The 22,505-nt window shown below is 66.0% G+C and overlaps 3 protein-coding genes across 8 annotated transcripts; 1 reads left to right on the top strand and 2 right to left on the bottom strand.

The window, feature by feature from the left end:
* The first annotated feature begins 419 nt into the window (after window positions 1-419).
* PPOX (protoporphyrinogen oxidase) lies at window positions 420-4,023 on the top strand. Of its 6 annotated transcripts, none has more exons than XM_054587866.1 (12): window positions 420-803; window positions 943-1,073; window positions 1,201-1,332; window positions 1,505-1,637; window positions 1,939-2,083; window positions 2,185-2,378; window positions 2,795-2,855; window positions 3,030-3,148; window positions 3,215-3,325; window positions 3,406-3,555; window positions 3,690-3,732; window positions 3,809-4,023. In XM_054587866.1, exons 1-12 carry the CDS (start codon window positions 717-719, stop codon window positions 3,949-3,951), a joined length of 1,449 nt encoding a protein of 482 aa, XP_054443841.1. In that variant the 5' UTR covers window positions 420-716; the 3' UTR covers window positions 3,952-4,023. The 6 variants fall into 6 exon arrangements, with proteins under 6 accessions (XP_054443841.1, XP_054443838.1, XP_054443843.1 ...); XM_054587863.1 differs by having other exon boundaries at window positions 2,795-2,915; XM_054587868.1 differs by having other exon boundaries at window positions 939-1,073; window positions 1,217-1,332.
* A 17-nt stretch (window positions 4,024-4,040) lies between these two features.
* On the bottom strand, window positions 4,041-9,485 carry B4GALT3 (beta-1,4-galactosyltransferase 3). Its single transcript, XM_054587861.1, has 8 exons — window positions 9,408-9,485; window positions 8,523-8,594; window positions 7,889-8,168; window positions 7,108-7,343; window positions 6,350-6,540; window positions 6,098-6,220; window positions 4,994-5,098; window positions 4,041-4,874 (listed from the first exon to the last, which is right to left on the bottom strand). The coding sequence occupies exons 3-8, from the start codon at window positions 8,151-8,153 to the stop codon at window positions 4,601-4,603; spliced, it is 1,194 nt and encodes a 397-aa protein (XP_054443836.1). The 5' UTR covers window positions 8,154-8,168; window positions 8,523-8,594; window positions 9,408-9,485; the 3' UTR covers window positions 4,041-4,600.
* A 6,266-nt stretch (window positions 9,486-15,751) lies between these two features.
* ADAMTS4 (ADAM metallopeptidase with thrombospondin type 1 motif 4) lies at window positions 15,752-22,259 on the bottom strand. The gene is made up of 9 exons (XM_054587859.1): window positions 21,654-22,259; window positions 20,375-20,698; window positions 20,075-20,207; window positions 19,398-19,568; window positions 18,441-18,727; window positions 18,172-18,358; window positions 17,830-18,005; window positions 16,532-16,707; window positions 15,752-16,181 (listed from the first exon to the last, which is right to left on the bottom strand). The coding sequence occupies exons 1-9, from the start codon at window positions 22,257-22,259 to the stop codon at window positions 15,752-15,754; spliced, it is 2,490 nt and encodes an 829-aa protein (XP_054443834.1).
* Window positions 22,260-22,505: the final 246 nt, after the last annotated feature.

Raw genomic sequence — 22,505 nt, 5'->3', positions numbered from 1 at the left:
GGCCCGGGCCGTCGCTAACAGCAGGAGCTGTTTACGGAGCCGCGTCCCCACGGGCCAGCCTCCGGGTCCCCAGCCACTGCCCACAGCGCAGGCGCGCGGGGCCGTCCTCCGGGGCTCTCACCCGGCGGGGCTCGGAGCAGCGCACGCAGTGCCGCCCGACTCGCAGCTCCGCTGCCCGGCCCGGGGACGCACAGCCGGACTCCGCCGCGCGCCCCCGCCCGGGCCACCGCAGGTTCACACGCCGTCTCCACGCCTGCGCGGCCCGTTCGGGGTTTTCATTGGCGAGCGTCATCCGGGGCCCGCCAGTCAAGCGGGGAACGCTGCCCGCGCGAGAGCCTCCGAAGAGCGCGACGTGCACGGCGTCGGAGGGGCCGCGGGGCTGGGGCGGAGCAGGGGCGGCGGCGCGGGGGTCACGCCGGGGGCGCCCCGCGCTGCGGGCGCAGATAGCGCGGGTGCGGCCCCTATCTCCCCGCGGGGCGCGAGCGGGAAGCCTGTGGGCCTGCCCCGGCGCCTCCCCGACCTTATCTCGTCCGTCTTGTGGGCGGGTCCTGCGCCGCGAGCGGGGGCCTCGCGCTCCCACCGCCGCCTCGGCGGGCTCTGCCATAGTTTCCCGGGAAGCAGCGAGTGGCCGGGACGGGAGCGCGGAGCCGGCGGCGCTCAGCAGAGAGAGCGCCCCGGTCAGCCTGTCGACGTCGCCCTCCTCCCCCAGGCTCCCAATGGGCCGGACCGTGGTCGTGCTGGGCGGAGGCATCAGCGGCTTGGCCGCCAGTTACCACCTGAGTCGCGCCCCGCGTCCCCCCAGGGTGAGTGCCGCGTGCCGGAGAGAGCCGCCTCCACTCTCCGGGCCCGCTGGCGGCCGGAGGCAGTGCGCTGCCCCCGCCCCTCCGCGCCCTTCCCCCCCGGGGGCCAGGCTGCAGCGTCCACCCGTCTTGCCCCAGGTAGTCCTGGTGGAGGGCAGCGAGCGCCTGGGAGGCTGGATCCGCTCCGTGCGAGGGCCAGGCGGTGCTGTCTTCGAACTTGGGCCTCGGGGGATTCGGCCGGCGGGAGCGCTGGGAGCGCGGACCCTGCTCCTGGTGAGAGGCTGTGGACGGCCCGGACGGGGCGCGGGCGGGGGGGGGGGGGCGGTTCACGAGATGATAGGGCGGGGGGAGGAAGTGATTTTGGTGGCCAGCCCTTTCCTTAGTTTCTCCTCTTCCCGAGGACGCGTGGCAAGCAGGTGTCTGAGCTTGGCTTGGACTCAGAGGTGTTACCTGTCCGAGGGGACCATCCAGCTGCCCGAAACAGGTTCCTGTATGTAGGTGGTGCCCTGCACGCTCTGCCTTCTGGCCTCAGGTGACGCCCCCTTGCTGCACGTCCTTCTGCTTTGCGCGTCCTCGTGGCCCTTCCCTGTCCTCGTCACCCCGCCTGTCGGCTGCCCCAAGCCAAGGGGCCGAGTGAGTGGCAGTGGGCCCCGGAGCCGGCATGGGGTCCGAGCGCCCTTCTCACGGTGCCTTCCTCCGTGCAGGGGGCTGCTCCGCCCGTCACCTCCCTTCTCCAAACCTCTGTTTTGGGCTGGGCTGAGGGAGTTGACGGCACCGCGGGGCAAAGACCCCGACGAGACTGTGCACAGTTTTGCTGAGCGCCGCCTTGGACCTGAGGTGACCCTGCCCCGAGGCCCCCAGTGCTGCTCCTCCTCAGCTGGCTGCAGAGCCCCCACCCCCGGGCCCTTCTGTGTCCCTCGGGAGCGCCCCCTTTGTCTCTTCATGCCCAGGGGTCGCCACGACCCACCGCTGGGGTGACTGCCTTCCTCCTCCTCGTCCTCCTCCTGTGATAGCGGAGCTGCCTCCCACCCCACACCCGCCCACCCCACCCCACCCCCGCTCTGCCCGCCCACCCCCCACGCGGAATCCCGGGCAGCTGACTCCTCAGCCTGAGCCCCATTCCCTTCCCTTCCCAAAGGTGGCGTCTCTGGCCATGGACAGCCTCTGCCGCGGAGTGTTTGCCGGCAGCAGCCGGGAGCTCAGCGTGCGCTCCTGCTTTCCCAGCCTTTTCCAAGCTGAGCAAACCCACCGCTCCGTGCTGCTGGGGCTGCTGCTGGGCGCAGGTGAGGCGGGCGTGGCTCAGGGCAGGAGGGTGAGGACTGCAGGGCTCGGGGCTGGAGGCGCGGAGAGCTCTTTTGACTCCTCTCCGCTCGTTCCCCTGCAGGACGGAGCGCGCCGCCGCCGGGTTCGGCGCTGGTCCGCCAGGCCCGGGCCGAGCGCTGGAGCCAGTGGTCCCTCCGAGGGGGACTGGAGATGCTGCCCCAGGCGCTCACTGCCCACCTGACCCGCAGAGGGGTCGCTGTGCTCAGAGGCCAGCCGGTCAGTGGGCTCAGCCTCCAGGCGGACGGACGCTGGAAGGTGGGAGAGCTCCGGGCGTGTAATGAACCTTCGGGTCAAATCTTTGCCTGAGCGTTTTAGCCAGCCCAGGGTTGGTGGGACTGGGGTTGCTCGTTGTTCTCCTGCCCATTTCAACATGAGCCATATTTGTGGTTCTCAGACCTTATTTGTGGCCCTTCCTCCAAGACCCGCTTGATCCAAGCGTGTGGGTAGAAGTACTGTTTGTAAGTGGCAGACAGGTCGGGGAAGGAACCACCCGGCTCCCCTGAGCAGCTCAGAGTGGACACGCTGGCCTGTCTGGCCCGTGTCCTGGGGTAACGGGGCCGGGGGGTGATTTTTGTGCAGCCCACACAGGCTCTCGGGCCGCTTGGGTGCCCAGGAAGCTGAGGCAGGATCCCCATTACCTCTGTTTGTCTCAAATGCTGTCACCCTCTCAGGTGTCTCTCGGGGACAGGTGCCTGGAGGCTGACCACGTTATCAGTGCCGTTCCAGCTTCAGGTGATGGGGTGGCCGCCCTCCCCTTCCCCAGCTGGGGTGCGGGCAGCGGCAGGTTTCTGGGTCAGCGGGACCATGCCGTGCCCCTGCGTGTTCACCCCGTGGGAGGCCAGTCCCAAGAAGGGCGGGGGGGTTGTGGCGAAACGCCTGCTAAGCGGCCTCTGCCGGCTCCCCCAGTGCTCAGCAAGCTGCTCCCCGCCGAGGCCGCACCCCTGGCGCGCGTCCTGGGCACCATCGCCGCGGTGTCTGTGGCTGTGGTGAACCTGCAGTACCGAGGAGCCCGTCTGCCCGTCCAGGTGGGACACGGGAGGAGAGACACGGGCCCAGCTGGAACTCCCCGCCCTGACCGTCTCCTCTTCCAGGGGTTTGGACATTTGGTGCCGTCCTCAGAAGACCCAGGCATCCTGGGAGTCGTGTACGACTCGGTTGCTTTCCCCGAGCAGGACGGGAGCCCGCCTGGCCTCCGAGTGACTGTGAGGGGGCGGCCGGGCCGGGTGGGGGCGCCTCGGGGTCGTCTGCGCCCAGTGTGGGTCACCGCCGCGCTGTCCCCTAGGTGATGCTGGGCGGTTCCTGGCTACAGACGCTGGGAACCGGGGGCTGTGCCTCATCTCAGGAACTGTTCCAGCAGAAGGCACAGGAAGCAGCTGCCACACAGTTAGGACTGAGCGCGCCACCGAGTCACTGCTTGGTCCATCTGCATAAGGTGAGCCGGAATAAGTTGCCCCTCAGCTCCGCACTGTAGGTGTTCAAGGCACGGACTGGTGTCTTGGCCATCGTCCCGCAAGGCCTGTGGCGTTAGGCACCAACGCCTCCTCTCCTCTCCTCTCCTCTCCCCAGAACTGCATCCCGCAGTACACACTAGGCCACTGGAAAAAACTGGGTAAGCTGGGAAAGCCGCCAGGCTGGGGAGACCATGAGGTCAAAGCCCCGCGGTGACATGCCTCTGTCCCTTCCAGAGTCAGCCGCCCGCTTCCTGGCGGCCCACAGGCTGCCCCTGACTCTGGCCGGAGCCTCCTATGAGGGGGTTGCCGTCAACGACTGCATAGAGAGTGGGCGCCGGGCAGCAGCCCAGGCCCTGGGCACGGGCCCTGACCGCTGATCCCCTCGCCCGCCCCCTCTGCCCTGCCGGCCGGGAGTCTCTCGCCCGTGAAAATAAAGTTGCTGGCGCTTGGCTTGGTCTGGCTGTTCTGTCGTGGTCATGTTGGGGGTGGAGGTGGGGGGGGTACAGAGACCGGCAAAGGGTGCCTGGGCGCGGGAGCAGATGCGAGACAACTTTCTTTATTAGAAAATATATCAAAATCCCAGCCCCCTGAGCCAGGTCCAGAAGAGGCAGCTACTCCAGCACTGGCGCAAAGTACCCAGGGGGCGGCTCACTTCACCAGTGCACACCCTGGGAACCATAAATAGAATAAATATTCACAGAGGTCCCTGGAGAAGCTGGATCCCCATCCTCTGCCGGGAAGAGGAAGGGACTAGGGGTCCAGCCCTGCTCCTCCTCCGGGGGCAGGGCACTCCCAGGAGTCGTCACATAAAATCCTGACCTCAGAGATTCACAGTCGTGAGGCCTGGCAGGCACCCCTAGAAAGAGGGCCCCCAGGCCTAGAGGAGCCCAGCTCTGGTCCAGCAGGGCCGGACTTCCACCCGGCACAGCACGAGTCAGTCCCCCGTGTCCCTCCAGCAGCCGTGGGCGGGGAGGTGGGGAGGACGCCCCTCGGGTTCGCGTTTGTGACTAAGGTAGACAGGAAGAGTCAGGGTGAACCCCGGGGGGCTGTGTGGTTGGCAGTAGGCAGAGGGCCGGGCCTGGCGGGGGGCCGGCGCTGCAGCATCTCCTGGCGGAAGGCCTGGGAGGAGCCAGGTGGGTAACGGGGACCAGAGGGAATCCGGGGACCCCGAGGGTCAGTTCCGATGTCTGCTGTGATGTTGGTGTAGAGAGGGCCCAGCTCTCGAGCCAGCAATCGGTATGTAAGTGAGTTCATCCCGTCTTGTGTCCAGGAGTTTTGGGTACGGACCAGGAGGTCAAATCTGAGGGTTAGAGGTTAGAGGCTAAGACCCAGAAAGGAATGCCCAGGAACCTGGGGACCTGTAGGAGCTTTCTGCCTGGAGAGCAGAGCCCCAGGATCCACTCACGCCTCCCTGCCTACCTGTGGGGGTTTTCCTCGTTGCCCTTGTCTCCCCGGTGCTTCACCATCTTGTAGTGCCCCACGGACGTCGGGGGGCGCGAGATCTTCATGCCGGCCAGCCGCACCCTGTGGGGAAAGCGAGGGCGCCTTGGGGGAGCAGGCCTGGGAAAGCTGCCGGCGGGTGCGCAGGAGGCGCTAAGGGCAGCCAGGGAGGGACTGCAGGAGCCCCAACACAGAACAACCCACTACGCCAGTTAAGCTAAAAAAAGTTAACGATTTCCAGTTAGAGCCAAGAACTGGGAGGGGAGAGGAAGTGAAATGGAAAGAAGGAAACATAAAAGTTGCTGTATGCAAACCCTCAGGGCCTTGTGCCAGGTACCCTGGGGCCTGTGAGCAGTTGGCTGAGGTTTGCGCCTCCCACCCTCGTTCCCTAAAGGGTCCCGGAGCTGCCCTTGCAGCCTGGGAAAGGCAGCGCGGAAAGGGAGGGCGCCGCTCTCGGAAGAGCCCCTGCGCCCCCCGCCCCCCGCTCCCCCGTGGAGGGTGGAGCCCAGGCCTGGACAGAAACGGAGGCCTGACGGACACACAGGCCGGCAGTGACGGTGGCCTGGGTGTGTCCCCCACGGGACAGGAGATGCTGTCCCAGGGGACACAAGGGGGGGAGGGGCGTCGAGGCAATGGATCTGGAAACCCAAGCCCAGATGTTCACACCGCAGGTGTGACACTGGGTCAGCTGAGGCAGAAGGTCAAAACGTTCCACGTGCTAAAAATCAGTTGGCCTCGTGCCAATGGCAGGGGCTGAAAAGGGGGATTCCGGGCGCGCGGAGCGCCGCCTGCCCGGCCCCACGGGAAGGAGGCTGGCGGCAGCCCCGGCAGGAGGGCTGGGGGGGCTGCAGGCCCCTCGCCAGCCCGGGACCCCGCGGTGCTCCCGCCTATGATCTGGGGGACCGGCGGGGGCGGGGGCGGCGTGCACAGCCGGACCTGGGCGGACGGCGAGGACCGGGGCTGAGGACGGCGCCTGGCCCCTGCCGGCGGAGGGGGGACCTCCAGGGCGGGGCCGGAGCAGCCGCCGAGGGCAGGGACGCGGCGGGCGGAGGGGGGGAGGGGGGCGGCCGCGGGCAGCCTGACCTGGCGGCGATGTCGTCGTCCTCCCCGCCCCAGCCCCAGTACTCGTTGGGGAAGCCGTTCATCTTCAGGTACTGGTCCGGGGTGAGCGCCGAGACCCCTCCGAAGTACTGCGGGTACGGGAGGCTGGGGGGAGAGCCGCCCGTGGGTTCCACCGCCTTCCGGGGCGCACCCCGCCCTCGGCCCCCGGCCCTCGGCCCGCCCCCTTCCCCCGCCGCAGCTCCCCGGCCTCCCCGCGTCCCCTCCTGCCTCTACCTGTATCCGAACTTGTTCATGGCCACAGCGACGTGCCGGGGTCCCCGGGGGTCGCACACGTACAGGTTGTGGTCGTTCTCCGGCAGCAGGTCCACGTCATGCAGGAACAGGCAGTCCCACTCTTCGTCGCGAAGGGCCTCCCGCACACCCACGTTCAGCAGCTTTGCCCTGTTAAACGTGCCGTTCCCAGCCTGAAAGGCACCGGAGGACCAGGGCGCTCAGGGGCCGCAGGGCGGGGAGAGCGGAGGCACAGCAGGGGAACGAGGGGCCTCGAAGTGGGACGGGGGCGAGGGGAGCGAAGGGAAAGACGGACGGTCTTCAGTTTTTTCACTCAGCACAGCTTTTCTGAGCAATGCTGTGCGCCTGGTGCAGGCTGCTGTTCAGCGCTGAGCCCTGACAGCCCGCAACCACGGGACGGCGGCGCCCGCCTCCGCCTCGCTCTGCCCGCGGTTCAGGGGGTTCTGTGTCCTGCGCAAGGTCACAGAGAGAGCAAAGGCAGACCGACGATTTCAGCCCGAATCTGGGCAATTCCAAATTCGACACAGGAGAACCCGGACAAGTGCAGGCCAGAGGGAATACCCCGCATCGAAGGAGAAGTGCGGGGCTGGCCGGGCGGCACAGCAGAGCCGGGGGTCCGCCCACGTGCAACAGTCCGACCCCCTCACACTACACGAGGGGCCGGATCCGAGCGTGGAGCGGCAGTCGCTTGAGGCTCCCTTACAGGACGGCCGGAGCACGGGGCGCAGGGGCTGGCGTACCTGGTGGATGACGTAGATGCCGTAGGCCAGCTGCTGGCGCTGCAGGAAGGGGTGCAGGTGGTAGAGCAGCAGGCGCAGGTGGTGCTCCCGGGCCCGGTGCGGCACGATGACGGCTGTCCGCGAGCGAGGCTCGCACTCTGCGGGGCGGTACCGGCCGCCCGCTTCCACCCGGGGGTTCCTCTCCACAATCTCTGCCAGAGACGGCACCGGGCTGAAGGACACGGACACAGGACCCACTGTCGGAGGGAATGGCAGGTCGGGGGTCAGAGGGTCAAGGAACAGAGGAGGACCGCCAGGGAGCGGACCACCTCTGGCCCTGGCCATCCCGGCGGGGGCTCTGTGACCCCTGACGGCTCCCCGGGAAACCTCACAGGCCTTGAGTCCCCATCACAAGGACGGCTTTGCAGAGCCGGGAAGGTGCGGCCCCTCCCCCAGCCGCCCTCTTCCCTTCGGGTTCCCCGACTCTCCTGCCTCACAGGGCTGGAAGCTGCAGCGAAGGGCTGGGGGGAACAGAAGGGCTTCCCCCTAAGGAACTGAATCCAGGCCCATCCACAAAGGAAGCAGTTCCTAGGCTGAGGCAGGAAGGCGCCTGCGACCGGGCAGGCAAGGGCGCCCCGTGTGTACGCCCCAGGGCAGAGCCCACGCTCCCAATGCCCGGTCCCCCCGTCTCAGCACCAGCCCACCTTCCCACTGCGTCAGCCTCCAGTTCGAAGTCCCTCTCCAGCCCCAGCCACACTCTTGGCCTTCCCTTCACCTGCGCCCCGCCCCCCCCCCCACTCACCTAAGAGAGGAGATCTTTCGGGACAGTAGGGCAGACCCTGAGGAACTAGAGGGCCACCCGGCACAACAGCAGGGGCCCCACTCAGGTGACTGAGGTTGCTGTAGACATCACGGGGGTGGGAATAGTCAAACGTGGGTCCCTGCTCTCGGCCGAAGAGGGCACTGAGGCTCCGAAAGCCCCCCAGGGACAGGTACATCATGACGGCCAGCTGGGAGCCCACAAGCAGGGCCAGCGTGCACGGCCGCTCCAGCAGCCTCCGCAGCATCCTGGGCTGTGCGGTCTGGGGAAGGAGAGAGAAGAGCTCTGGGGACAGGCAGGAGGGGCGCAGGCCAGCCAAGAGCGTTGTGCAGGCGTGAAGGTGGGGCCGGGGGGGAGGTGAAGAGCAGAAGCAGGCAGAGACAGCCGCAGAAGGGAGCGTGCAGCCGTGCACTCCGGCAAGGCCAAGGGGCCCGCGGCAACCGTAACCGCAAGCCTTGCCACCTGTCACTTCCATCCGGCTCGACTCTCCACCCTCCGGGACCGGCTCCTGACGGCGACTCGCAGTCCCCGCCCCCAAGTCAGAGGAACCCCGCATGCATTTCAGAGGAGTCTCTGGAGAACCACCCTTCCCACGTAAAGGGAGAGAAAGACTCACCCTGGTTCAAGCAGTCCTCCAGACCATGGGGGCTCTCGGGGGTCCCGGGGGAGCAGCGATGTGAGGCATTATCTAAAATTGGAAATGTCACAGAGGACGGAGGAAGCCTCCATCCAGCACTCGCGCCGCGCTCCGGGGACCGGCTGGAACAGAAGTGGGCAAGGATGACGGCCCAGGCGCTTCGGGGCGAACCTGGGGCCGGGGAGGCCCGCTTCCCAGCAGGGGAAGTGAGGGAAAGAGGCTGGAAAAGAAAAGGGGACGAGCAGGACGCGCCAGGTGCCGGGCCTCCTCCACGGGCGACCCTGGAGCGTCACGTTCACTCCATACTTACCCATCCCCCATCCCGACCAACCTGTTTGGGGAGTGGGGACAAGGCCACTAAAGGAGACAGTGTTTCTGCGGGGGGGGGGGGGGCAGGCGGGCCTGTGGCGCGGTCGCGAGAAGACCCGGGCGGAGCGGGCAACGGGCTCCTTCCCGCTCTTCGCGCGCCTGCAGCCGGTTCGGCAGGTACAGGCAGCCTGGCCCCGGGGCGCCGCGGCGCACGGGCGCGGGAAGCGTCCCTTGGCCGCCGCCGCCGTCCCAGCGGGTGGGGAGCAGCGGAGGGAGCGCGCGCGGCACCTGTCGGGGAACCTGGGCCAGCTTACCTGGGGGGGTGCGGTCAGCGCCGCGCCGGGCGTCGCCACCGCGCGCTTTCCGGCCACCCCGTCCCACCCCGACCTCCTCCTGCGGTCGCCCTGCCTGGCCGGCGAGCCGCGCCGGCCTCGGTGCCTGCTCCACCGGAACCCGCTCCGCTCCGGCGCCCGCCGCCTCCGCCCCAAACGTCTCCTCCTCCCGACCGCCCGCACCTGGGCCCGGCCCCGCCGCGGCCGTCCCCCGACCTCTTACCTGGCCCGCGGCTCCCCGTCGTCACCGCCAGCCTGACAGCCGGGCAGGCTTCGCCGCCGCCATCTTGGAGGCGGTGCGGGGGGCGGGGCCGCGCGTCACGGGGCGGGGCCGAGGGGAGGTGGGACGCAGCGTCCGGTCGCTGAGCCGGGGCCGTTTCCCCAGCCCCTGGGGCTCGGAAAACGGCGGCCCGACGGGGCTGTCCTTGCTCCGGCAGAGACTGAGCGGGAGGCCGGCGTGTCGGGGACGCCCCTGCAACCTGGTGCCACTTAGCGGCAGCGCTGATCCTTGCGCGGGGCGCAAGGTTGCTGAGCGCTCTGGCGCCCGTCTGTACCCCCGCGGTGGCCCGCAGGCCTCCGGAGAGACACCGTTGTTAGTAAAGAAGGAAACTGAGTGTGGACGCAGCGCTGTGCGTGCTTTAATGTAAAAATGTTTCCCAGGCATGACAGTGGGCGTTCCGTGAACGGGCAGCGTGTTTGGTGGCCTCCACGGTCCCCTTAGCGTATTGTTTCTCGGGAGCAGATGTCCACACTGAGGACACTGGCCTAGGCGAGTTCACCGTCGGAGAACGGCAGCGCATTCGCGGCGGAGGTGGCAGGAAGGCTTCCCAGGAGAAGAGGTCGCTGGTGGGGAGCCTGAGAACGTGTCCACAGCACATCCGTCTGCTTTGTAAGGCTGTTTCCATGGCGCTGTTTTACGGTTCCGCGCAGGTAGCTCAACAAGACGCAAATTCCGCCCGATCTGATAGAGGCTCAGATGACCCTGTGCTCCCCACATCGCAGAAAAGAAAAGGGTTTGCCCTCATTTTCACATTCATTTCTGTATTTCTGATCTGTGTGTGTTTTTTAGATTTCCTTTTGAACCCATTGTAATATCTGCCTATTCCTTCATGAGTTAAATAAAATCTTTAACACATGTTCATTTTTTATATGTGTACTGACAAAATCTTGACCCAACTTTAGACAGGCTTGGGTGTCCCACTTGTATGAGCCCTCTCTTTATTTATTTATTTACTTTTTTTTCTTGATTGATTTTAGAGAAAGAGGACAGGAAAGAGAACTCTGAACTTTTCTTTCTTCTTTGGGACCCTCTGGGTATTGCCTAGTTGTGTTTCTCTTTTGCAAGCCTTAATACCCTTAAATAAATCTTTATAATTTATTTCTAGCCAAAGTCTCCTGACTCTTTTTGAGGTTGTTTGGCATAGGATACCTTTAAGAACTTTTAGCGGATGATGGACCAGCTGTGTCAAGTCAGGGAGCTAGAGGACTTCAAGATGACTCGGATTTCTTTTCCTTTTTTTAAATCCTCGCCCAGGGATGCGTTTATTGACTTTTAGAGAGAGAAGACGGGGGAGAGAGAAACATCGATTGCCTGCCTTCCATACGCGCCCCTCCTAACCTGGGCAGGTGTCCCATCGGGAACCAAACCCTCAGCCGTTCCCGTATGGGATGGTGCGCCGACCATCTGAGCCACTCTGCCAAGGGAAGATGACGTGGATCACAGGATGGATGGTGGCACTACTGGATGAAAAATAAAACTTAGAAGAGGCACATTGCGGGGAAACAGTGGAGATGACAAGTTGAACTTCAGACGCAATGAATTTGAGGCACCTGTGGAGGCTCCACATGAGAAAATCCTGGACTTGTCTGCAATCCCAGCTTTGAAGCCCACGGGCTGTGTGATGTTGAGCAATATACTCATCATTTTACAGATAAACCTCATCTAAGGGGTTTGTAACAACTAGAGAGAACTATGGAAAAGGGCTGGTATTCAATGCAGTTGAATTTTCAGTGCAAAGTTGGAGGTGAGTGGGCGCCCTGGCTTTAGGGAGCGCTACCTCCCACCCCCTGCAGGGAGAGGGAGAGGAGCGTGGTTCTCCGTGGTGCTCCGTTCCTGCAAGTCAACTTTCACCTTTGACCCCCGCCCTCTGCCTGTGGCCTCGCGACAACAGCCTGCACCGCATTTGGGGACCTTGCTTCTCCACTCCACCCGGCCACACCCCCCGGCTCCATCATCACCGGAACTGCCACGTTTCTGGCAGCTTAAATCCTAACCCTCTGGTTGTCATCACAGCTTCCTGCCTTTCTAGATTCTGAATAAACGCCGGGCCCCCCGGGGCCCAGTCCTGACAGCCACTGCAAAAGAAACCTGGCCTTGGGGAAAACAGCCAAATCACTAATTTAAAGTAATTTAAGTCTCTGTTTAGTTTCTCAAGGAAACGTCAGAGGCGAGCAGAGGGGGAGTGAAGCAGGGCACATTTCAGTAGCTTTAAAAGTCTTTCTCTCCCGTTCAACAGTTCCTGCCTCGAGGAGGCTTGTCCCCAGACCATCCCTTCCGGCCCTGCCCAGCGCCTTACAGTGCCACCTGCGGCTTCCAGCCCAGCCCCGCTCTCTGGTCAGTGTGGTTTGGCACAACAGACAGGAGCCCAGGAGCTGAGCCAGCAGAAATGCTGTCTCCCCCCAGCCACCCCCCACCCCAAGAACCCTGAGGCTCGCAGCTCATCCGGGCCGGGAGGGGGGAGGCCCCTCCCCTGGGGCACGCCTGGGCTGTCACAAGGCACCCACCAAAAACCTGGAATGTCTGTCTTGCCTGCCTCAGCTTCCAGACTGTGAACCCTGAGAGCAGGGACCGTGTCCTCTCTCATCCCCTGAACAGAAGCCAGACTTTTGGGCATATTTTGCAAAACAGCCCCTTCGATCTGACCTCAACAGTCCCCGGCACACTTATTCCCTCATGCAATGCAGGAGTGGGAGGGGACACGCCGAAGGAGACTTGCCGGGAAGAGCGTCAGCACGTGGGGGGCACTGGCAAGCCAGACACAGGGCCGACAGGGCGCGCCCTGATCGTCTTCGGTTCCGGCCCCCCCAGAAGGAAGGCAACGGGACGCCCGTTTCACAGGTAAGGGCACCGAAGGTCGCAGAGACGGAGCGATTTAAGATCACATCAAAGCTTGGGTTCAGTCTGTCTGCAAAAATCTGCATCCCTTCCAGATGCTGCGACAGCCCGTAACCCAACGGTTTGCTGTTGGACCAATGAATGACATAAACACTCAATTTTCATTTAAAAGTTAGGCCAATACATGTTCCTCAGACTGGTTCCCAGGCGAAAATCCTCGTATTTTCAGCTCCTCAGTTCGGACTTGCATCGACATCACCGAGAGAACGCGCTGTGATTCCCTACCTCGTTGGACGACGTGCGCTGGTGGTATTCGGCATCCCAGGGCTGTGCGGGACCTCTTAAACCTGCTCCCGCCCTCCCTGCCCTCCCTAAGGCCGCTGAGGTCCACCGGGCCGACCCCCAGTAAGGCCTCGTCTAGGGAAGCTGTTCCATTCTTGGGCCTGCCTCCCCTCCCCCACTCGCCCGAGCGGTTCGGGCCGGCGGTTTCGCGCAGCTGTCAGCCGGCTGGTCCGGCTGCGCCCGCGTCTTCGGCTTCCCCCCAGCAACAGCCAGTGGGAAACGCGTGCGATTGGCTCGGCAGCGTCCTCTTAACCAATGCGGTGTTAATACGTCGAATTCCATGTTCTTAAAACCACGAGCCCTGGCCAATGAGATACTCCTGGTTTTGTCACTTACTGTCAACCTAGTGTTTGAGAAAACATTCTGTAAACTATATGGAGATTAAGAAATGGGGCCAAGGCGGCGTGGGCGTGTAGAGGCGCGCCCCCCGACCACGGCACCCCGGGAACCAGGCTCCCCGCCCCACCGCGGGGGTCGTGGAGGGACACAGGCCGAGGCTCCACGCCGCAACCGCAGAAGCAGAGATCGCCGGCGCAGGAAGGGCCCGAGGAAGCCGGCGCCCCTGCTCGGTAGCGGCCTCCAGCTCAGGCGCGCGGCCGACACTTGCCTTCCCGAAGGACGGTCAGCGAGCGCCGCGCTAGCCCCCTCCTGGGCCGGGGCGCCCAGCGCCTCGGCCGTCGCCGTCACCGGCCTGTCCTTCCCCAGCTCTTCCCCTTCCTGCCCTTCCCCGCTAAAACCACGTAGGTCCTTGACCGCCCCGGTGCCTCCGTTTTTCTGTTTCCTGCTCTCCTCCTGCTCCCGTTACCGGGGGCCTGACTTTGCGAACTAGACGACGAAACGGCTGAGGTCACCCTGGCCTTGGCCCACGGAAGGAAAGGCCAGGGCCCAGCGCGGCAGGCGGCCGAGCCCACGAAGGAAGAGCGGGGTGGTCCGTCCCCATAGCTGCTGGACCTGGGGGACGCGCAGGAGGCAGGAAGCCCAGGGCGCTGCGTAGGCCCGGCCCCAGCCCAGCTCCACCCACCGAGCTGCCTGGCCCAGTGGGGCGCCCCTGGAGCCCGACCTCGGCTCTGTCACCCCCGCCTCCGGGCCTCCTCCCTCACCTTCACGTCGGCCCCTCCCCACATCCCCAGAAGCCCAGCCACTGCCACTCAAGACTCCAGACTCTTGCAGGTTCACCTGCCCGTCTTCCCCAGCCGGCCCCCCCCCCCCATTGTCACGCACAGGACGGCTCAGGCTCGCTCTTTTCTTTTAAAAAAAATTCCTCACCCGAGGAGATGTTTATTAATTTGAGAGAGAGAAAGGGGGGGAGAGATGGCGAGAAACATTCATCTGGGGATCAAAGCTGCACCCTTTTGGTGCACAGGACGATGCTCCAGCCAGCAGAGCCGCCCGCCGGGGTTCAAGCTCTACATGCAGCGCCTGCCCGGTAGAAACTGGTCTGGCAGCCTGCTGCCCCCGCAGGTCCTGCCCCACTGGCCGCCCGGCTCCCCGCCCCTCGGCTCCTCCTTCGGGCCTTTCTGTTCACCCCCCTGGTCCCACACCAAGCCACAGCCTGGTCTTACTAAATCCCCTTCTAACTTCTTATCTTCACAGGCAGGGCTTACACCGGTGGATTCTGGGGACCCTGTCACTCAGGAGTCACAAAGATAACCTCTCACATGGATACAGTCTTCACTCTTGAAAATACTGCACCCTGGCTGGTGGGGCTCAGTGGGTTAAGCGCCAGCCTGTGGACCAAAGGGTCACCGGTTCGGTTCTCAGTCCGGGCACAGGCCTGGGCTGCCGGCCAGGTCCCCAGTGGCGGGGTGCGTGAGAGGCAGCCACACATTGATGTTTATCTCCCTCTCTTTCTCTTTCCCTTCCCTGCTCTCTAAAAATAAATAAAATCTTTAAAAATAAAAAAAAAATAACACCGTAACATTTGTTTCCAGGAACTCCCTCTGGGAACTGGTACTATTAGCCCCATTAAGCACATGAGCAACCCCAGGCTCAGCATCAACTCCACCAGCGAATAAGATGAACCGCAACTCGAAGTCAGACCCCTGGCTCCAGTTCCAGAGTGCTTTCTACCACGCTTCCTTCAGACCCCCAAGTAGCTCTCATCCCTAAGCACTTGTTTGTGGCCAAGGAAGTTGTTTTTGCGATCTTCGCGCCTTCATGTTGCTGTGGCTGTGCTTGGAGCCCAGTGTTTATTTTGTCCCATGTGACTGGGAACCTCCAAGCCGGGGACAGAGTCGTCGGTTCTCGGAGGGTCCCTCAGGACTGAGGGCTCCGCCAACTGGAGGAACGGAGCGGAGGATCGCGGCGGGGTCGCGGCAGGCTCCGCCGGCGTGGCTCTCTGCCACCCTCCAGGGCGCTACAGCTCCCACGGAGCGGCAGAGACAGGGGTTGCGGTCGCCTGCCTTTTGCGGGCGCTTTGTTCGTTGTTTGTTTCCATCACCTCGATCCCCACAGCACATCTCCGAGGGAGATATTGTCATGGGCAGTTGTGGAAACCAACGTGGTGGAGCCGGATGCGGCCTGCATCTGACTCTGAAAGGGGTACATAAATAGCAGAATTTACACGGAAAAACACGCTGATCCCTTAGTCCCTGAACACCTGCCAATCCATCGAGTCTCCTTTCCCAAGAGGCGAGTCTCTGGGTTAAGAAAGCAGGAGGGGCGGCCTGGCACACGAGCGCACGCGGAGTCCCTCGCCCGCAGACACACGCAGGTCACATAGGGTCATCGCCTGGGCCCTGGACTCCTGGCCAGGGCGAGGCCGGCGGGGCAGGGGTCAGTTTCCCCGGGACCCTTTCCCCGGGGCTAAATAAAAGTGAATAAATACTAAATAAATACAAAGGGCCGCCCTGCTCTCCCTCCCTCCCGTGACCAGCAGGGCCGAGGGGCCCATGGGATGAGGTCTGCCTCCTTGCCCTGCCCGTCCGGCGTCCGGCCGCCAGGGCAGGACCGGGCAAGGGCAGGGGCAGGGGCAGGGCCGGCCTGCGCGTCCTTGCCAGGGGCTGGCTGCCCCTCCCCCACACTGTGTCCACCGTGGGGCCCTGTGAAGCCCCGTTCTCCGAGCTGAGTCCAGGACCCGGCGCCCGGAAAGGGCAGCCGGGACGGTGAGGCTATTTCCTGCCGGCCCAGGGGCGCCGCCGCAGGGCCTCCAGGATCTGCGCCTTGCGGAGCAGCCAGTCCCGGGGGGTGGGGCGCGGCAGCGTGGGGGCCGGGGGCCGCGGCACGAAGAAGCTGTACCGCACGCGTGCATCCCCGGGGTCGCCGGCCACCAGGACCTGCAACGTCAAGGGCCGGGTCAGCGGCCCATGGCCAGACAGCGTCTCGGAGACCGACTTGGCCCCGCTGTAGTGCAGGCGGACAGCCCCGGGCAGCGTCACGTCGGCGGCGGAGGGCGTCAGCGTGTAGTCGCCGTTGAGGACATAGGAGCCGTCGGGGAGCTTCAGCGCCAGGTAGAGGCTGCGGACGCCAGGGCCGCCCTGCTGCCGCACCAGGATGTGGGTGGCCCCCGCCGGGATAGTGACCACGTCATTGTAGCCGTACCTGTGGGGAAGGGGTCCCAGTGAGCTCGGCGTCCCCAAGTCCCCTCCGCCTTGTGAGCTTCGTGTGTATTTGTGTGTGTCCAAACATGTGTGAGCACACGTGCGTGCAAGCGAGCATGTGCAGAGGGCTGTCTCCCCAGACCTGTGAGAGGCGCCCTTCCCAGCCCGACCCCCTTGGAGCCCACCCGGCTCCCACTGTCCGGGGGGAGCCTGCGGGACAGGTGGGACGCGGCTGTGCCTGTGTGCGCGTCTGTCGCTGCCACTAGACCCCGGGAGGAGAGGCAGCCTTGCATCCCCTCGCATCCCGCGGGCCCAGAAGAGACAGGAGGAGAAAGCGGACCGCGCACGAACCTGAGCTTGCGGAAGGAGCCGGACTGCTTGCTGCAGCTGGAGCCATCGCCGCCGCACACCATGCACTTGTCGAACTTCTTCTTGGAGCCGATGACGCGGTCACAGCCGGCATGGATGCAGCGGCCCTGGACACAGACGGAGGGGCTGTCCGGGGAGCAGGGGGTCCCGTCTACCACCTGGGGAGAAGAGGAGGAGGAGGGATGCGAAGGGTTCTCCCACATCCAGAGGGGCTGGGAACCAAGCAAGCCCCACAGCCCGTGGCGGGGGGGCAGGGGCGGTGCTGTGGGCCGAGTCGGGGCGCCGAAGGCCCCTTAAGGCGAGACCCTCCGAGTGACAACGGGAGTGGTCACCGCCGCCGCCTGCCGAGCGCTCCCCGGGGTCAGGCGCTGTGTCAGTGCTTTATAAACACTTGCACGTAAACCTCACAACCCGGGCCTGAGGTTCCAGAGCCGGAACACTGAGCTCCCAGAGGGCTCAGAACTTGCCGGACGGTGACACAGCTGGCAGGCGGCGAGAGACCCAGGTGGGAAACGCAGGGCGTCTGAGTCCCGACGCCTGGCCCTGAGCCCACCGGCGCCTCCCCAGGCGGACGCTAGAGGGCAGCCAGCCCGCGGGAGCTCGCCGGCCTGCCGGCCGAGCGAGCAGGTCCGCTGCCGCTGCTGCTGGGGACGGGGCGGGGCGGAGGGGCGTTCCCCTCCCCCACAGCCTCGGCGCTGTGGGCCCGTCACAGCGAGGGCGCCCAGGGGCAGCGCCGGGTCCTGGGGGCCTGTCCAGTGAGGCACTGGCTGTCCGGAGCCGCCTGAGGCGCCCCTGTGACCTCGCCAGGAGCTCGCACAAAGCGGGTCAGAGGCTTGCCCCAAAGGCCACTCGTCTGCATTCTCACAACACAGAGCGTGGGAGAGAGGAGGAGACACCGAGGGAGGGAGGACAGGCCAGCACTGCGTGACGGGTCACTCATCCAGCGGCTGGGCTTTGTTTTCCAAGCACCCATGGACAGACAGGTCCCGCGGACCGCCAGGCTGGCCTGGCACAACCGCGGGGCAGCCAGCCGTGCGGGACTGCGCTCAGCTGCTGAGAGCATCGTCCCCGCAGGCCAAGACTGCAGGTCTGATCCCTGGTCAGGGCACAGACAAGCATCAACCCATGAATCCACAGATCAGTGGCAATCAGAGAGGGAATCGATGTTCCTCTCTCTCCCTTCCTCCCTCTCTCTCAAATCCATTAATAAAATAATCAATTAAGAAAAAGAAAGAAAGACAGCCGCGGACTGCTGGGGGCGCGTGAGCCCAGGCCCTCACCCGCGGCTCCAGCACGTAGTAGTACCCCAGCGCCCGGGCCTGGCAGGTGAGCTTGCACTGGTCCCTGGGGGCCACGCCCGCGTAGCGAGGGACCCAGTCCATGGGCCCGGGGAAGCCCTTGAAGAGGTCGGTGCGGTGGTTGTAGGCGGCGCACTGTTCTTCGCGGAAGGTCAGCGCTGTCAGGGAGCAAGTGCAGGGTCAGGCCCTTGCCCCTCACGCCAGCCCACCGCCCCGCACCTGCCCGGGACCCGCACCCCGACAGACTGCCAGGGAAGGGTGCGCAAGGGCGAAGTCCCCGCCCTCCCCTGCAGGGACGGGGCTCCGGCCACCGCCAGCCCTCACCTGAGCCCGCCGGGCAGTCCTGGGTGCTGCAGGAGCGGAAGCGGGTGCGGCGGCCCTCGCAGTACTTGCCGCCGTTCCGGGGGACCGGCTGCGTGCAGTCCCGGGAGGAGAACTGGACGCCGCCCCCGCAGCTCCGAGAGCAGTCGCCCCACGGTCCCCAGGGGCCCCAGCCGCCAGCCTGTGGGACCTGTGAAGCCCAAGCGGGAGGCGGTGAGGACGGGGCCTCCTGGGCTCCGGGCCCCGCACCCCATGCCGGCCGGGGACCCCACCTTGAAGTCCTGGAGCTGGTCCACGTGGAGGCAGCGGCCACCCATGCAGGCCCGTGAGGGCCCGCACGGGGTGCCGTCGGCCCACGGCGAGTGCTTGGTCTGGCACATGGCGTGGCCGTTGAGATGGCCCGTGCACCAGAGGGCGGCGCAGAGCGGCGGCAGCTGCGGGCAGTGGTGGGAGTCAGGCCCGAAGGTCAGCTGGCACTGGCGGTCAGCGTCATAGTCTTTACCGGGGAAAGTCGCAGGCAGGAGGAGGGGCGCCTCTGGCTTGTCTAAGAGACAGTGACCTGGGAGGGACCGGGGTGTAGGGTCAGGGGGGCCGCGGCGGCCCTCGAGGGAGCCGTCCGGGAGCTTGGGCTCCCCGGGGCCCGACAGATCCCAGGACCCCCATCCTAGGCCTGAGCTTTCGAGAGCGGCTGCAGTTTACTGGACACTCACGGCGTGGTGAGTGTCGGCCAGCTGCTCACCCAGCGCCCATAAGGCAGCGACCGGGGTCACGCCTGTCGCAGGTTAGCCCCACCGGCAAAGGGACGTACGGTCGCGCATCCACGCTCGTCTGAACAATCGGGAGAGCACCCGCCGTGCTCCCCCTCCTGCCTAGTCTACCCAGCCCCAGAGCTGCTGAGTCTGCTTCTCACCAACGGCCTGCGGGGGCGGGGAGGCGGCGGGGGGGTCACCCAGCCGGGCTGCCAAACCTGCGGTGACAAGGCAGCTGCCTCCAGGGCCGCCTGGTCCTGTGCTGGACAGCTAGGGCCTCAGGAGGCCAGCTCTAGTTCTCCTGAGCCAAAACTCCCTCCCCCGCTGTGCCGTTGATTCGGGAGGAAGTGGGAACCACACAAAGACGGCAGCCTTTCTCAGCCCACCCCACGCCGCAGAGGGAGAAAAGATGGCGCGGGAGGGCGGCCGGGGGAGGGACGGTCCTGCCAGGAAAGGGGACGGCCCCCGCCCACCGCCTACCGTAGCCATTGTCCAGGAAGTCCGTGATGAAGCGGGCACTGCAGGGGGACCAGGGCTCCTCGGGATCCACGTGAGCCATCACAGGAGCCATGACGTGGCGGGAGGCGCTCCCGGGCCCGTTCACGCCGACACAGGGCTTCGAGTTGTCGTGGAGCATGTTGAAGACGTGGCCTGTGAGGGCAGAGGCTGTGCTGGAGTCCCGCGTCCCCGCCCTGTGCCCTCGGGGGGCTGCGGCCCCTGAACCTGGTGCAGCTTCAGATGGTCCCACCCTGCCCCAAACCCCTCCGGGTCCTCTGAGGTCTGCTTGGTATGGAGCCCCACCACAGCGCCGCCTCCCCTCCCCCCAAAATGCACCAGGGCCCCTCCTTAACCGGCTTTCCTCGCAGACAACGGTCCCAGCCCTGACTCCACCCATTGCGTCCCTGACTCCCAGTGTCCTCCCGCGCGCACACGCTCCCACGCGGCGGCAGGCCTCCCCCCCCTCCGCTGTCTCACTCGGCAGGAAACCTCCGCGTCTGTCCACACCCAGAGCCGGGGACGAGGGCCCGGGCCCAGGCCCGGAGGGGGAAGAAACCCCCGAGATGCCCTCCACCTGCCCGGGCCCTGGTGAGCCCCTTGTCCCCGCGCTGCCCCTGCCCCGCCCCGCCCCCACGCATCCCGATGCCCCCGCTCCCTACCCAGCTCGTGGGCCGCAGTGAAGGCCGACTGGAGCCCGTCGTCCTCGACGACCGCGCAGCTCCGAGCCGGGTCGCACACGGTGCCCACGTCGGCCATGCCCAGCGTGTCACAGGTGGAGACCCCACACAGGTCCTGCGGGGGAACGTGGTCACAGGGGATGAGTGAGAAGCCCAGACACCAGGCCCCCGCGGTGGGGCTCGGGCGCCTCGCACAACTGCAGGGCGCGCTTTCCATCCCTGTCCGGGCAGCGCGGCCTCCTGTGGCGTCTGCGCGGCCTGGGGTGCCGGGTGGGGCCGCACCTGCCGGGTGAACAGAATGGCCGTGTCAAAGTGGTCTGGGTCCGTGTCCTCGGGGCTGTTGAGGCCGCGCTGCCAGGCGCAGAAGCTGTGCAGGGTCTGCGCGGCGTTGGGCCCCACCTGGGGCCCCTCCTCGCCGGGCCCCAGGATCACCAGCCTTGTCACCACCAGGCTGACGGGGTTGCGGAGGCTCGGGTGCCTGAAGGCCTTGGCCGCGGCTGCCATGACCGTGAGCAGGTAGCGCTTCAGCCCGGCACCGTGGAACGCTGCCATCGTGTCGTCCGCCACCACCAGGGTCTCCACGAATCTACTCAGGGAGGCGAAGCGCTGGGAGAAAGAGGGAAGGGTCCTGAAATAGCTCCCCCGACCCCTGGGGCCACGCCCCCCACGCCTCCGGCCGCGCCGGCCCCGCCCCCCCGATCCCCGGATACCGGACCCCCAAACCCCAGGGCTCCGGCCGTCAGCTGTCAGCTCAGAGATGGAGGGGGGCGGGGAGCGGGCGGCAGGGCCGCCAGGGCCCCAGGGGTGCACGGCGGCTGGGCCTGCCTCTGGGAGGGGCTTCAGGCCCCCCAGGCCGACTGCGGCTGGAGGGCTGGGCTGACGTGTCTGCCCATGTGGTTGCAGGAACAATCCAGTCAGCAGCTCGGGCCGGGGCCAGATCGCAGCGTGGCGGGTGTGGGGGGAGCGTCTGGAGTGGATTAAAGCTCGAGGGGGGGGCCTGGAGCGGGAGGGAAGCAAGGACGGGCCGCAGGCAGCCCGGCCGTGTGGACGGGGCGCGGGATGCCCTTCCTCCCGGCCACTCCTGCCCGAGCGGGCAGTTTGCCAGGACACTTTGGAAAGCAGCACCAGAAGCCAGTCCCTTGGGCTGCAAATCTCACTCTTGGAGCTGGTGTGTGTGGGGGGATGGGGGCTGAAAATCAAACTTGGGGCCCAGAAAAGAATCAAGGCCAAGGGACCGTGAGGAGAGCCTCCCCCCGGGGTGGCGGCAGGCAGGATGCCAGGAGGGGCCGGGCCGGGCGGGGCGGGTGCCTCCCAGCACAGAGCCTCCGGCTCCCACCGGCCTCGGGGAACCCTGCTGGGGGTCAGGGCCCGGCCAGCAGGGCGGCCGGGGCGGGGCGAAGGCAGCCTCTCCCCGAGGGAGGCTCCCCGGAAGAGAAGAAGGAGGCCGACCGAGGGGAGAGGCAGAGTGACCAGACGTGGAAGTGGGTGGAGAGAGGGGACACAGAGGTCAGTGGGGCAGGCTCGGCGGGAGGCAACCGCAGGACGGGCTCCAGGCGCCTACCTTGGCTCTTCGGGGGGCGGGCCTGGGGTTCCCCGGAGGAGCCTTGACGCTGCACATGGGGCCCTGCGCGCTGGTGGGGCTCTTCCGGCGTAGGATGTGAGCCCCAGGCCCCCCGGCCGAGTTAGGGGTGCCTCCTTCCAGGGGCTGGAGGTGGAGTTCGGTGCCCTGATACTGCAGCACGCCCAGGAGGGCCCCCCCGTCCCAGTGCAGAGATGCCACCGACTCCGGGTCTCCGTTGATGGTGCCGGTGAGGTAGGTGCCCGGCTCCGCCCCGCCCAGCAGCGCGGGCGCCTGGCCCAGGTACTGCACGGTCAGCCCCTCGACCTGCACGCCGGGGTCCTGCTCCAGCTCCAGCAGCAGCATCTCCCCGAAGGCTGGCAGGCGGTACCGCAGCCTGGCAGGGACGCCCGTGCCAGGCAGGACGCTGCCGTTGAGCTTCTCTGGAAACACAATCTCCTCCTCCCGGGGGAGGGGGCTGGCCGAGCGGGCGGAGGGCAGGGGGGAGGTCAGCAGCAGCCACAGGGGCAGGAGCAGCGGCCAGCATCGGGCTCCACACAGCCAGCGGCCCGCCCAGCCCCTCCCGGGACGCGGGTCCGTCGGGGACATGGCACGGTGCCGCAGCTGGGAGGGACGGAGTCCCTCGCCCTTCATGCCCTGGCTTCGTGGAAAGCGCCCCTCTGTAGCCGGGGCTCGCCCTAGACCCCGGGTCACAGGGGCTGGGGACCTTCAGGGAGATGGAGGAACCTTGCCCCTTGGCTCGGGAGAGGTGCCTGGCGGCCGGGCTCCTGCAAGTCCTCCTCTCCTGGGTCTTCTTCGCCCCCTGCCTCTGTCTCCCACCGTTTCTCTGGCCCC

The sequence above is a fragment of the Pteronotus mesoamericanus genome, unplaced genomic scaffold, assembly GCF_021234165.1.
Source record: "Pteronotus mesoamericanus isolate MK-2021 breed Mesoamerican mustached bat unplaced genomic scaffold, CSHL_Meso_final scaffold_1186, whole genome shotgun sequence".
NCBI classification, from domain to species: Eukaryota; Metazoa; Chordata; class Mammalia; order Chiroptera; family Mormoopidae; genus Pteronotus; species Pteronotus mesoamericanus.
This window is presented reverse-complemented; position numbering and strand designations above follow the sequence as displayed.